This window comes from Lepidochelys kempii, chromosome 2, assembly GCF_965140265.1.
Source record: "Lepidochelys kempii isolate rLepKem1 chromosome 2, rLepKem1.hap2, whole genome shotgun sequence".
Classification (NCBI taxonomy): domain Eukaryota; kingdom Metazoa; phylum Chordata; order Testudines; family Cheloniidae; genus Lepidochelys; species Lepidochelys kempii.
In genome coordinates, this window is record NC_133257.1 from 212,643,408 (window position 1) to 212,657,225 (window position 13,818).

Below are 13,818 nucleotides of genomic sequence, written 5' to 3' on the forward strand. Positions count from 1 at the left end.
ATGGCAGAGGGGCATTGCTGGCACATGATGGCATATATCACATTGGTAGATGTGCAGGTGAACAAGCCTCTGATAGTGTGGCTGATGTGATTAGGCCCTATGATGGTGTCCCCTGAATAGATATGTGGACACAGTTGGCAACGGGCTTTGTTGCAAGGATAGGTTCCTGGGTTAGTCGTTCTGTTGTGTGGTTGCTGGTGAGTATTTGCTTCAGGTTGGGGGGCTGTCTGTAAGCAAGGACTGGCCTGTCTTCCAAGATCTGTGAGAGTGATGAGTCATCCTTCAGGATAGGTTGTAGATCCTCGATGATGCATTAGAGAGGTTTTAGTTGGGGGCTGAAGGTGATGACTAGTGGCGTTCTGTTATTTTCTTTCTTGGGCCTGTCCTGTAGTAGGTAACTTCTGGGTACTCTTCCACACTATCAGAGGCTCATTCACCTGCACATCTACCAATGTGATATATGCCATCATGTGCCAGCAATGCCCCTCTGCCATGTACATTGGCCAAACTGGACAGTCTCTACGTAAAAGAATAAATGGACACAAATCAGACATCAAGAATTATAACATTCAAAAACCAGTCGGAGAACACTTCAACCTCTTTGGTCACTGGATTACAGACCTAAAAGTGGCAATTCTTCAACAAAAAAACTTCAAAAACAGACTCCAACGAGAGACTGCTGAAGTGGAATTAATTTGCAAACTGAATACAATTAACTTAGGCTTGAATAAAGACTGGGAGTGGATGGGTCATTACACAAAGTAAAACTATTTCCCCATGTTTATTCCCCTCCCACCCTCCCCCCGCTGTTCCTCAGACATTCTTGTTAACTGCTGGAAATGGCCCACCTTGATTATCACTACAAAAGGTTTCCCCTGCCCTCACTCTCCTGCTGGTAATAGCTCACCTTACCTTATCACTCTCATTACAGTGTGTATGGTAACACCCATTGTTTCATGTTCTCTGTGTTTATAAATCTCCCCACTGTATTTTCCACTGAATGCATCCGATGAAGTGAGCTGTAGCTCACAAAAGCTTATGCTCAAATAAATTTGTTCGTCTCTAAGGTGCCACAAGTCCTCCTTTTCTTTTTATTTAAATGAAATGTCTCTACAAACATACGAGGTACAAAGCACCAAGAGTGAACCTGCAGCAACAGCCACTTACATTTATTTCCATCAGAACTTGATCATCTTATTTATTAATCAAATAAACACTGGAAGAGGAGGGAAAAACAATTTTCCATAAGCATATACGTTTTTTGAATCAACATATCCATGCACTTAGCGAGCTATGCTTGTAACCTGCTATGCTTGCATAACCAGTGTATTGGCCTGTTTGAAGATAGAAATTTTGTATTGAGCATGTACATAAGAAACTAATGAGTCAGCTGTTCATTCAAAATTATTTTCCAAAGTAAGCATTGGTTCTAGTTCTCAATAAATAATCTGTCTACGGCAATGCATTATTCATTTATTGTTGCGAAAGTCTTGTCCGAAAAAGTGTGATTAGAATTTTTAAACCAGGAAGTGTGTTTGGGGTTCCCTCCTCCACCCTACTATTTGCTGGACATGGTGATCACACATAAGGATATGATGGAGAGCCAGATCCTGAGCTGGAGTGAGCTCAATGGAGGTATGCCAACTCACACCCGCAGAAGATCTGGCCCAGACCCAGTTTTAGCATTTTGCTAAACAGCTGTTCATTTATTGCTTTAGTTGCCGAGAATTAGTTGACCACATTAAAAGTTCCTATTGAAAAACTCAGTTTTTTCTGTCAACAAACTCATGTCAAGAATGAGAAACCTCTAAATTATTTTCCCTCTCTTTATATGCTTTATCTCAGTTATTATCATAATCATAGAATATCAGGGTTGGAAGGGACCTCAGGAGGTCATCTAGTCTAACCCCCTGCTCAAAGCAGGACCAATCCCCAATTTTTGCCCCAGATCCCTAAATGGCCCCCTCAAGGATTGAACTCACAACCCTGGGTTTAGCAGGCCAATGCTCAAACCACTGAGCTATAATCTAAAGTACTCTCATTTCATTTCCCTGTGTATTTTTCTTTCTCCTTTTCTCATCTCACAGTCATGCCTAACCATTGTTTTCTCATCCAAGTAAAAGACTTTATGAACAGATTAACAGCCTGAAGTGAAAACTGAAGGTCAAGCCCTCCTTCTTTTATCTTTAAGTTATGAAAGCAGCATTGGGAATTATAATGTATATTGCAAACTGTCCCATAACTTGACTGTTTAGTTTCCCTCTCCAGTACAAAGTTTCATCATTACAAAGTAACACTGAACACTTAGTACAATATAAATATGTTATGTAATGACAATATGTGGAAGTGCTCCTACACTGATGGGGTAAAGTCCTAGTCCCATCAAAATCTTTGGGAGTTTTGCCATCAGCTTCACTGGGGCCAGGATTTCACTCACAGTCTGCACTGATAAAACTGCTTCTAAAGGAACAGAGCATGTTCACTTAATTCCCTCACTGCTTTAATTTCTGAGGTTTTCCTAAATTCAGACATCTGCCAATGGCCTTGTGTTTATATTAATTATGCAGAAACTACTTTTAAGTAGTAAGGTCAAGGTTCTTTAGATACCCAAATAACATAAGGAGCGAAACAGTAAGATTTTTGTTGCAATGTCAGTATTTTGGTACCTGCTACAATAAGTTTAACTGGGTTTGTAGACATGCTATTCCTTTTATTGGGTAAAATGAAGTTCTAAAATGCTGATCAAAGGACTCCACAAGGAAATAAGCTGTCATTTGGACAGAAGTGTATTAAATCTGACAACAGCAAAGCCTATCTTCCAAAAGAAAAGCCCAGTTCAGGTTTCCACACATTTGATTTTTCAAAAGCAAGGGCAAGGCTTTCCACCTACTTCTGGATGGGATGTCAAAATTTGCATTTCAGCTAGAATGTTTTGAAAAGGTCAGTGTACTAGATCCCGTAGGTATAAAGTCAGACTCTAGTGAGGAGGTGTACTATTTCCCACATCAAAAACCTGCCATCTGACAATTGACCAGAAGTAGTCCACAGGGGAATCTTCTCTTTGTTACTAAGGATAGAAGCATACCTCTTGGCTCAATGATTTGTTTCTTTTTAGAGTGGAAATGATCCAGGGAAATCTTTACCTCTGGCCTGTGTTAGGTTTTGTTTTTTATCACTCTAATCACAGCCTTGGCTTGTGGCTGGAAGTATATTTCCCTTACAAAGAAAAGGAACCATATTTTATGCCTGTAGTTTTGCAAACTATAATGCTTTACAAATCATGAGTTTAGCTGTATTGCCACTGTTTTTCCCCTTGTCACTGCTATAGCTCAATTTTCCCAATTGCCATAAAAAGAGATTCCTTGACGTTCAGGGGTTTATATCATGCCATAAAGAATTATTCCAAGCTGAAACATCAAATACAGTATTTCCATTTGCATTATTAAAAAAGTATTGATTTAAAGTTTTAAAAATAAATATGTCATGAAATGCCAGTAATTTCCAGAAGGGCAGAGTAAGAAGATGCAGGGGAAAGGGATAGTATCTTGTCCTGAGCTCATAACAACTGAGTGTTATTTTATTTCGAGAGTCTTGCCATCTCAAAAATTGCTTTCCTGGCTTTCCAAGTTAAAACTGCTAAGAAAATGCTTCAGATTATCTGATTTATTAAATAAAGTGCACCTTTTCATAAACAAAATTTAGGAAATAGAATGATAGATTTTTGGACACTTCACTTTACTGCCTTCTTACAGAAATGCAATGAGCAATAGGACCAGTGGGAAAACATTAGATGCACATATATGCTTGGGACATGGAAAGACGCTGCACTGTATTGTTTAAGAACCAAATAATACAGCTTTGCAGCCGTTTTTATTTTGTTTTAAATAGCCCCACAAACTAAAGTCATTAGTAGGATATCATGAACAGATAACTTTAACTTCAAGTAGAGCAAACTTTTAGCTGATCAACCCTATCCTATACAGTTGATTAATGCCTTTACAAATGTTTTTATCCAAAACAAGTGGACCACCTGAAGATGAAAAGACTGTTTTGAATTATTTCTTTTTAGCAAAATTTTAAGAGTGAACACAGTACACTCTGTGGTGAATAATTTCATAGTTCAGGTAAACATCAAAAGCTTATTGTAAGTGAAGTGCTGTTCAATCTCAAGCAATAATTTAATAACACAATTGTATGTTTCACTCTCATTCATATAACATTTTAAGTTACCACAGTACTCAAAATGATCACCCGCCTTCTCAGTTGTTCAGTCATCACTCTCTTCTATAGCCTCATGGTGGCTGTTCTTTAAATTTAATTTATTTATACAGGTTCTCCCTTTAGATATATGAAGATCACCTCTTGCTTTGTGTAGGTTTGCAGAGAACAGCTACATGACCAGAACAGCAGCATTTTTCAGTAATCTCTCTAAGATGTACAGTTACAAGAATGGTTTCAGAGTATCCACAAAAAGAACAGGAGTACTCGTGGCACCTTAGCGACTTACAAATTTATTAGAGCATAAGCTTTTGTGGGCTACAGCCCTCTTCATCGGATGCTGGCCCAGAAATCATGGCCACAATCTCGTGATCAGAAGACCAGTAAAAACAAGTGTGACAAAGTATTTTCAGGAGATATTGGGCCACTGAATACTATAGTCCTTGCTAATTTCTACCATAGATGTAAATCAGTGGTTAGATGCTGTTGACTGGCTGAACATGGCACAGTTAAGTTTACCCACAATAAATAAGAGCAATATTTCAGAAGCATTTATTCTCCAATGCCAATGATTAACTAACTAATTAAGTGTATGTGTCTCAAGACGTGATTAGTCCCATAAATTTTTGTTTCTTTTCTTAGAATTACATTTTAACCAAGAAAAAAAACTTCACAATGGAACCACAGACTAAACACAGCCTTTACAGTCCAGTTCCTAAGGGGTGAAATGTGTGCCTGGATAAAATTAAAAGATTAGTAATTACTACTTCAGTATCATTCCATTCTGATGTTGTTTGATTCAAGTTTCATTAGACACATTTAGGATAGACACCCCTAAAGCTCATATTATTTATCCCTAAAAGCTACAGACTGTCTTACAATAGAATCACAGGTTTATCTTTCATACAAATATAGATTTGATTCTTCATTTTGTGAAAAAAAGCATGATCATTGTTTGCTGTGGATACCTTTTAACAATGCGAAGACTCAGTCCTTTACCCGCTAATAAAAAGTTCTCTTTTTTCAGACAATTGAGGGCAGGTGAAATATTTTCAAAACCTGGAGGCTAAAAGATGTACATATGCCATCTTGATTAAACATATGGAACGCATACTCAAAGAAAAGCCAACTGGAGTCCTAGTTGAGTAATCAAAACACCCTAGCTGAGAGGGGTTAACATGCAAGGATCAGCTCTGAACTTTGAAGTTTTCTGGTCTTCATTTTTCCTAATTAAGACAAGATTTAATAACCAAACCACTGTACAAACTATGTACTTAAACTCTGGGTTTGTTTCTAATTTTGTTGGGAATTCCTAACAGATTCCAAGAAATCAGCACCCCATGAGAGAAGTTCACCAGTGAGATGGGTTGATCCTTTCTCCGATGTACAAGGGCAACATGCCTGCTTTTCATCTTATTTTCTCCCATGTGACTGACTTTCATAGATACCCATCAAATAATCCTCTGACAAGATAGAAAAAGGGAAGATGCATTGATTCACATGTGTCAAAATTATTCAAAGCAGTCTGGCAAACATACATTTAACTTCAACTCAAAAATGAGTATAGTACAATGAGTAAGACGGAAGGGTGTGCACTAAAAAGGTTTTCCTGGGATTAGATCATTTAATTACTCACATATCTCAGTATTAGAGTGTGGCATTGTTCATGGCTATAACTTACCTCTTTTATTAAACTATATTGTCTCTGCTACGAATAAAATAAGGTATTACTTTATATAAGGAAGAGTAGTAGAATTGAGCCCCAAATATATTAGTAGCAATAGTTGGTTCTCCTCTGACATACTAATCTTTTATCCTGACATGCAGGCAATGAACTTTTTATTACTTGTCAATTTTATATGGAAAGCAGTGTCTTGATGGAAGGTTATAAAAAAGTTGCTTTGGCTGATCAGTAAAGCCTCTAGATGGAAAAGGAGGTGGATTTTGAAGAAGTACCAATGTATTGCTCACCATTAATCAAGTAAGCTTAAAATATGAATCACAGGTAGCAACACAGAATTGCCTCCCAACAGCGAAATGGGAAGTAAAATAAGTCAAAAATAAATCCAATAATCTTTTGAGGAATCATTTATCAATACGACAGGAAACTGACTTAAAATGGTAATTTAAAACTTTGAGAGAATCTGGTTGCTGTTTCATTTAATTATATTCTTCCTAATGCTGATGCCCAGAGAACCAACTTTGAACAATCTTTAGGAATGACAGAAAATGGATATGTAGTCTAACATTAACACTCACACCCAGACCTGACATGCCTATGTATATATAATGTACACGTGTAGCAGGGACTTCCGTGCTGCTCAAGTACAGCATTGTACCAGATATCCACGCTATCTTGTTAGTTTTTCATTCTCTGCATGTATTGGAAAGGCTTTAGTTTGGGAGCTCACTTTGTTCATGTGAATCTGTTGCTGGTACTGTTTCTGCTTCTCCAGGAACTGCTGGTGCTGCTGCTGAATGACCAGCTGGGCCAAGGTGCTCTGAGGCAGTGGAGCTGACTGGGTTCGATTCAGGGGCCTATGACGAGGCAACTTGTGGGCAACTCTGATGCCAGGTGAGACCCTTTCCTTTGTTGCTAATGGAGACTGTGGATGGAGAGGAACCCCTCCTGCAAAACAATGACATTTCACTCATCAAATATGAGGATCAGTAAAACTAAGAAAACATAAAAGTCAGGGAGAGCTTCAGGGTCGCTGGGGTACTGAAGAACTTTGCAGTAATATCAATAAAATAATATTCCTAGCACATGCCCAGCAACAACAGGAAGTTTGATAGCCCCAAGAGAAAGCTACTACATTTTCTGCAATCATTTTACCCTTGGAGGCAGAAGCAAGAGATTGGAGCAGATCTCACTGGAAGCAGGAGAAAAAAATCAAACACCACACTGCTTCCCCTCCTGCCCCCCCACCCCCCACAAATGGCTGAGCACTGTAGCATTCATGTATTGCATTTCATTTAAAAATGAAGTCACTCTCTTGTAAAACTCCAGTTTAAAAAAAAGCTCTAAAGGACACTCCAGTGAAGCCTGTGAGAATTACCAGTCACAAGAAGCTTTTGCTGTCTCATTTGCTCCTTCAGTAACAAATGTTGCAGGAGAGCCTGATGGCTACTGTTAGGTTTTCCCTCTAGAGCAATATGAGGCTGAGCTGAAGAGGGAGGCACGTTTCCCCCATACAGTCCAGGAAGAGCCACTCCCTGCCTCAGGGTCTGGGTCTCACACTTCTGTTTTTCTTTGAGTGAAGATGAAGCCTGTGTTAAGACACATCAGAAATGTTAGCTGCTTTTCAAAGACTTGGTCCATTAGGTCTCCACATAATTAGCTGAGCTATTTATACTATAATTTAAAAGAAAATCCCCATTTTACCCTGTGTCTATTCACTGAAAATGGAAAACATGCCAGTTATTTTAACACAGTGGCATCAATGCACAGGGAACCAGAAATAAAGAGGTTGTTCTCGAAGGGCAAGACTGTGACCTTTCCTTACAATGGTGTGTAAGGAAGTGTGGCCTTCCCTAGTGCCCTGCATAACTCACTCAAATCAACACTTTCTGTACAGGGGGAAGGAGAGCAACAACGGTAACAGGTGCCTTGAATTCAGTGGGAAGCAGGTGAGCTTTGGCTTTCCACACATCTCACACAATAGATCAATCAGCAATACTGAGCCAAAGTGAGATGGAATGTTAACTACAGCTGGTATAGACCCGATGAATGTTATTTCCCCCAAAGCAATTCCTTCTCTGGCCTACTCCTGGGGCAGCACAATTATACACTGCCTCCTTACTCAGGGTGGATTATAAAGTAACAATCTTGATTCCAGGAGTCAATGGGAGCTGCTGGGCAATTGGCACTTTAAAGCCCCCTGATTTAAGTGCCTAAATACAGACTATAGGACCTAAATTTAGGCATCCATTTCAGAAAATCTTGACCAATTACCATTGCAAATCTACTTGAGATCTGTGTTCCAGTTAATGGATGCTTACATTTTCACTGAAAAATATAAACTAGATTTTTTAAAAGGGTTGATAAAAAAGTAATAAATAGCAATAATAAATATCCAATTGAGTCTTCCCAGGTTGTACATGGTTACCATTCAGTTTGTAATAGTAAAAAAAGCTATTCCCGGATTATCTGAATTCCAGATGTTCTAGTCAGGCAAACCCTAACTTTTTTCATTAAGTTTCTTGTACATACTTTTTACTTCACATTCTGCCTCTGCCATTCTCTCCTGAAAAAACACCATGGTGGGCTACATTCAATTTAAATTACACTATCTTATTCTAGCAATTGCATAAACATTACCTTGCAAAAATCAAATACCCTGTTTGTTCAATTTCCAAAAGTAGCATTTAGTATTAACTGATCTCAATACAAGCTTATATGATGTGTGTGTGTGTGTATGTGTTTTTTAAAGATAATAGCTTTTAATTTCACGTAATAAATTACTTTGACATTACTTAGTACCTGTTCTCAACTGGACAAGACATTTTTGCAGAAAGGAAAAATTATTTATAAGTAGTGCATTTTGGAATGTTACTCACTGTTACTTATGATCAGTATCTTAACTAGAATCATTTGCTTACAAGTGTCTGATGCAAGATTCCTAGAGAATTTATTTAGAGTTGCAAAATTTTCTTTTGCAAACTTCTCCAGGTGTCTGATGTTAGAAAATAGTACAATATTTTCCCTCAGAAATGAACTAAGTAACAACAATATATCAGAGATAATGACATTATATTGTATTGGAAAAAAGAAACAGGTATGATATAAAACTTGAACTAGATTTAGCATTCAAATTAAGTACTACCGTACTGAAAACCATAATAAAGTGCATATTTAAAATGAAACTTCTTGCATACTATAAAGTGACACATACTCATTTATACATGTAGAATTTATATAAATTCTACCAAATTCATAAGTCATACCACTGTGTCATAAATTAAATCTTAAATTGCAGAGATTTCTTAATAATATTCCATATTATTGTACAGAGTCATCATAAAACCTATTTTAAATCCTTATTGGCAGTCAAACTGAACTAAGAAGTCCTAGGGTAAAATTTGGGCCCCACTGAACTCAATGGCAAAACTTTAATTTACTTGAACGTGGCCAGGATTTCACCCCTAGAGTTCTGTGACTTTTTCTCAACCTGATATTCTCTTTATTAGTAAACATGAAATGTCATTCATTAATAGACTACTGTGTCTACATAGTCATGCACTTATTTTAACATTTAAATACAAAGAAATTTAAATGCAAGGGACTTCTCCAAATATATTAGCTCCAACACAGCCTGAGTCAGTATTAGAATGTCATCTTAAAGACTATTGGCTTTGGAAGGGTATTCCTGGAAGAAATTTTATTGACGATAGTAGTCACCAGTACAAAAGTAGTTCAAAAGGTCAAATTGTATGACCCACCCAGGTATCTCTCACCACTTTTGTGGCTTCAAGCATTTGTACCTATAATTCAGAAATTGTGTTTGGTACATCACTGTATGGAGCGTTATGCTTACGTTTGTTTATTCATTATTATTCAGTGTGATTATTTATTGTTTCAAGTAGTGCCCACAGTGTATCAGGTCCTGTATAACACAAATGAAGTCATGGGTCTTGCCCTGAATTGCTTACACTCCAAAAAGACAAAACAGAGATGGAGATGGCTTTTTGAGGAGAAAAGAGACCAGAGTATTCTTGTATTGTGATAGAAAGTCGACAGAAGAGTGAAAAGTTGAAGAGGAGGGGGTGGTGAAAGCAGGGATAAGGGAGGTTGGTCTCAAAGAAAAAAACATGATAGAAAAAGGACATCCTTTTAAAGTAATCACTTACACTGAGCTGGGATTGTACCGCTGGAAGTCCCAAGGTAATGTTGGGCAAAGAAGGAGACGTATACAAACTCAACAGGTTCATCGATTCTTCATGAATCAGAATACGTTGTTGAGAAACCAAGTGCTGAAACAAGAAAAAAAATCACCTCCAGATCTGTAACACCTATTTCTATTACCCTTTGGCAACAAAAGCCAGTTAGTTAGTTATCTTTGTTAGTGTGCCTAAGATGCCAAATATTGGGGAAAAGTACTTCATTTCCTGATATACTGAGTATCCTGAGTATTGGGGCCTACTAATATTTCCCCAGGATAGCTCTGAGATTCTTTTCCTGAAATGGAGACAAATATTCACCTGCCTACCATGCTGCCTTAGTTAATCAGTTAAATTCCTATGCCGAACCAAAACATTAAGGATTCCCTGCTCCATTACCTCTTCTCCCACCAACCACACATTCATTGCTATAGGGTCAATGCGAGTTTTGCTTGAGTAAATATTCAGGAAGGATTGCATAATATGTCTTATGGAACACTGATGATTCACCTCTTAATGGATGTAAGGACACATATATAGCTGTATTGGATATCATTTGGATATGCTGAGGGATATCCTCCTTGCTAGAACTAGAGCAGATAACCTAAATGAGATTTTCATTAAAATGGAAGAAAAAGTTCTAAAGGAGTATAATTCATATGCCTTGCTGCAAAACTTCACCCAATGTAATTCAACACTATTCATTCTGAGTATCTTATCCCCTTGCCACTAAATTACCATTAGGCTACAGTGTTTAATATGGACGGAGAAAGTTTGAGTAAAAAGTGATTTAGGAAGCAAATGCCATTTAAAAAAAAATAATGTTAAAATACATGCCCCCCCATTGCTGTTGGGTGCTGAGCTGCCCCGTGAAGTGCTTAGCCTCCTTAACTCCCTCCAATTTCAACACCTTGCTGGACAGTCCCCACACTTGTTTTGAAACCATATGATAAAACCGTTTATGAAGAGGACATATAATTTCTGATATGATTTTTTAAATTACCCTGCACAGAGAAACAGGTATTCTGAAAAGATCCCCCATAAGCACCCATTTTACATTCAGTGGGAAGAAGCATTAAAAGGTTACATTATCACATGCTTACTGCAAGAGGAATCTTTTTGAAGCCTCTGCCATTCTGCTTTAATGGTCATGTTTTTCAACATGTGGTCTAGTATAGTTGCTTGAATTACATTTTCTGTTTAACTCTTACTTCCCTCCCAGAACTTTTACACAATAAGAGCTACAAAGGTCTTATTAGGCTTAGGAACTCTGGCATGATATGGTCCCCTAGGGAACAACATCCCTGAAAAAGAATACCCTGTGTAACAGTATGACACAGTGACTGCTTTCTTCCCAAACAAAAAGCATATGGGGCTCCAATAATAGACCACCTCCAAGAGGGATACTGCACACTCGGGCTTTGACTAAAGTAAATATAATAACTTGTCAAGCATGTTGTGGGGAGCAGTAGATTTTCCCCTGGACAAACCTGGGATATCAATTAACTTTGAAAATACCTTGTGCTAATACAATTCAACTTCAGACTGTCACTGAAAACTAGTGCTGCACAAAAAACACAGGATGTTATTCCAAAACATAACCTTCCTCATAGTTTGTTTGGAAATAAGACCTATCACTGAGACAATAACAGTAGAAGTCTCGATGTGTAATTTTCTCTTGGTATCTTGGGAATGCTAGAAGACAGCATATGAAAGAGAAGAGATATGGACTGTATGGAACACAAGTGTAAAGAAACTGCTTCATTTGTATATTACATTAATTTCCCATTAAAATTGCGCTTGCTTGATAACATCCAAATATATACATTATTAAAATAAAGTATGTCCAAAATACACAAACCTAGTGTGAAATGCTATAAAGATCTTACCAAAAGAGATGCTGTAAACATGTAATCCTCTTTTTAGGACATCATCAGACTTGTACTGGTTGCAGCATCTATATGGTGCTGCATTTAAAAAATATATGTTTCCTTTTTGGTTTTATGATATGCCACTGTTAAATTCCAAGGTGTGAATTGAGGAACAAGAGTGAAATGATGGGATTTAAGGAATAAGTCAAGCACTAAAAGGCAATGCCATGGCTGTTAAAACTGAATCTCTCCTAATCTGTTCTGTTAACCATATGTAATAAGACAGCTGTGTTAAAAAAATTGATTATTAATAACACTTGCACTGAAATTTAACAGCATGAATATGCCTCTACAACATAGTCATTTTCTTTTAACAATCAACTGGTATTTGTTCTACAACCCTCAGATTAAGGCCATATTGAAACCCATATCCTGAAATGAGCTTTATGCTGACTCAGGGGGCCACTTGCATGGAGGTTACTGTGGAATCAGGGCCTATGTCTGTCTTTGAGCAACTGTAAGTGTTACTCTAGAGACAATTTACTAAGGCTGCTGTGCCATGCATTTACTAAAAGTTGTGCAGTGTGTGTAGCTGCTGTTTGTTGGCTCTCCTGCTGACAAAAAAACTTCTACCGCCAATGAGCAGCACTTGCCCTGTTCGCACTGGCACTTGTCGTGGCAAAACTTTTGTCTTTTCGGAGGACGGTGGAAGGGGGGACGGGGTTTAACACCTCTGAAGACAAAAGTTTTGTCTTTCAATTGCCAGTGTAGACATAGCCTAAGCTAATGGAGCATAGTCCTGTCCCCCACAACATCCATTTGTTGAGGCAGAAAATTTCCAGCTTGCCAGTGTTTTAAAAGAAACAATTCTATCAGTCAGGTTCACTTAATTCTTAAAATGTAAGTACAGTAATTAGATGTAGCAGTGTGTGGCTTTACTGTCTAATATCAACTTCTCTCTCCCTTTCCCACACACACACACACACACACACACACACACACACACACACGTTATTGGAGGAAAAGGGACTATTTTCTTTTGGCTTTAAATCTTCCAAGTTGCAGACACAGTGTCTGAAGTTACCATTGCTTTGAACAGTCAGAATAAGTGGCACTCAGAAGTAAGAACTTTCTTTTATTTTATACTTCTGTTCTTTTCGTTAGTTTTAAAAATTAAGTACATTCCTTTTTCATGTTTGGATTGAATTTCAATTTCATAATGCTGGCTAGAGACTTAAAAGTTTTATCGTTGAAGACCTACTAAGTGTGCTTCTCAAAGCTGAGGTTCATAAACTAATATTATGCAAGATGGGTTTAAGAGACATTTATACCATGTGTGTTTATTTATGTCCTCCATATAATCAGGCAGTTCAGTTTCTCCTATTACCTTCAATATACCAGTCTCCAAAAGTTCTGTACACCAAATGTAAGTGGATTCTGTATGGGCCTGAATTAAAGCCCATTGAGATGAATGGGATGAATGGGATTTCATTGGGCTTTGCCTCAGGCCCTCTCTGTGCTTAGAGTTAGCACCTACGTTTGAATGGTGCCTTCGTGAGGCAAGCTGTCCCAATGAAGTCATAGGGAATCCTTGCATGAGAAAGGCAGGCAGGATTTAGCCAAGCACAGCATGTCATTTGAAAATATATGGTTTGCTCCAACAGACAAATAGTTACCGCAGTGAATCTTGAAACATCAGAGACAAAACCTAGGTCTAATAAACTTATAATTGCATCTTATAAATAAAAGTTGTTTTTAACTTTTAAGGCTCATATAATAACAGAAAGTCTTTTAACAGACTGGTTACTGAAATCACTATTAGAGAAATTGATAGCAAGGGATTTATCTG

The 13,818-nt window shown here is 37.7% G+C and overlaps 1 protein-coding gene across 2 annotated transcripts in view; it reads right to left on the reverse strand.

The window, feature by feature from the left end:
• The window catches only part of HDAC9 (histone deacetylase 9), a 704,899-nt gene that overhangs the window by 230,699 nt on the left and 460,382 nt on the right, over positions 1-13,818 (reverse strand). For both annotated transcript variants that reach the window (XM_073333773.1, XM_073333774.1), the window contains 3 exons: positions 10,069-10,191; positions 7,278-7,488; positions 6,630-6,847 (listed from right to left, as the gene is read on the reverse strand). In XM_073333773.1, coding sequence (XP_073189874.1) covers positions 6,630-6,847; positions 7,278-7,488; positions 10,069-10,191 — 552 coding nt within the window. The remainder of the gene's footprint in view (positions 1-6,629; positions 6,848-7,277; positions 7,489-10,068; positions 10,192-13,818) is intronic.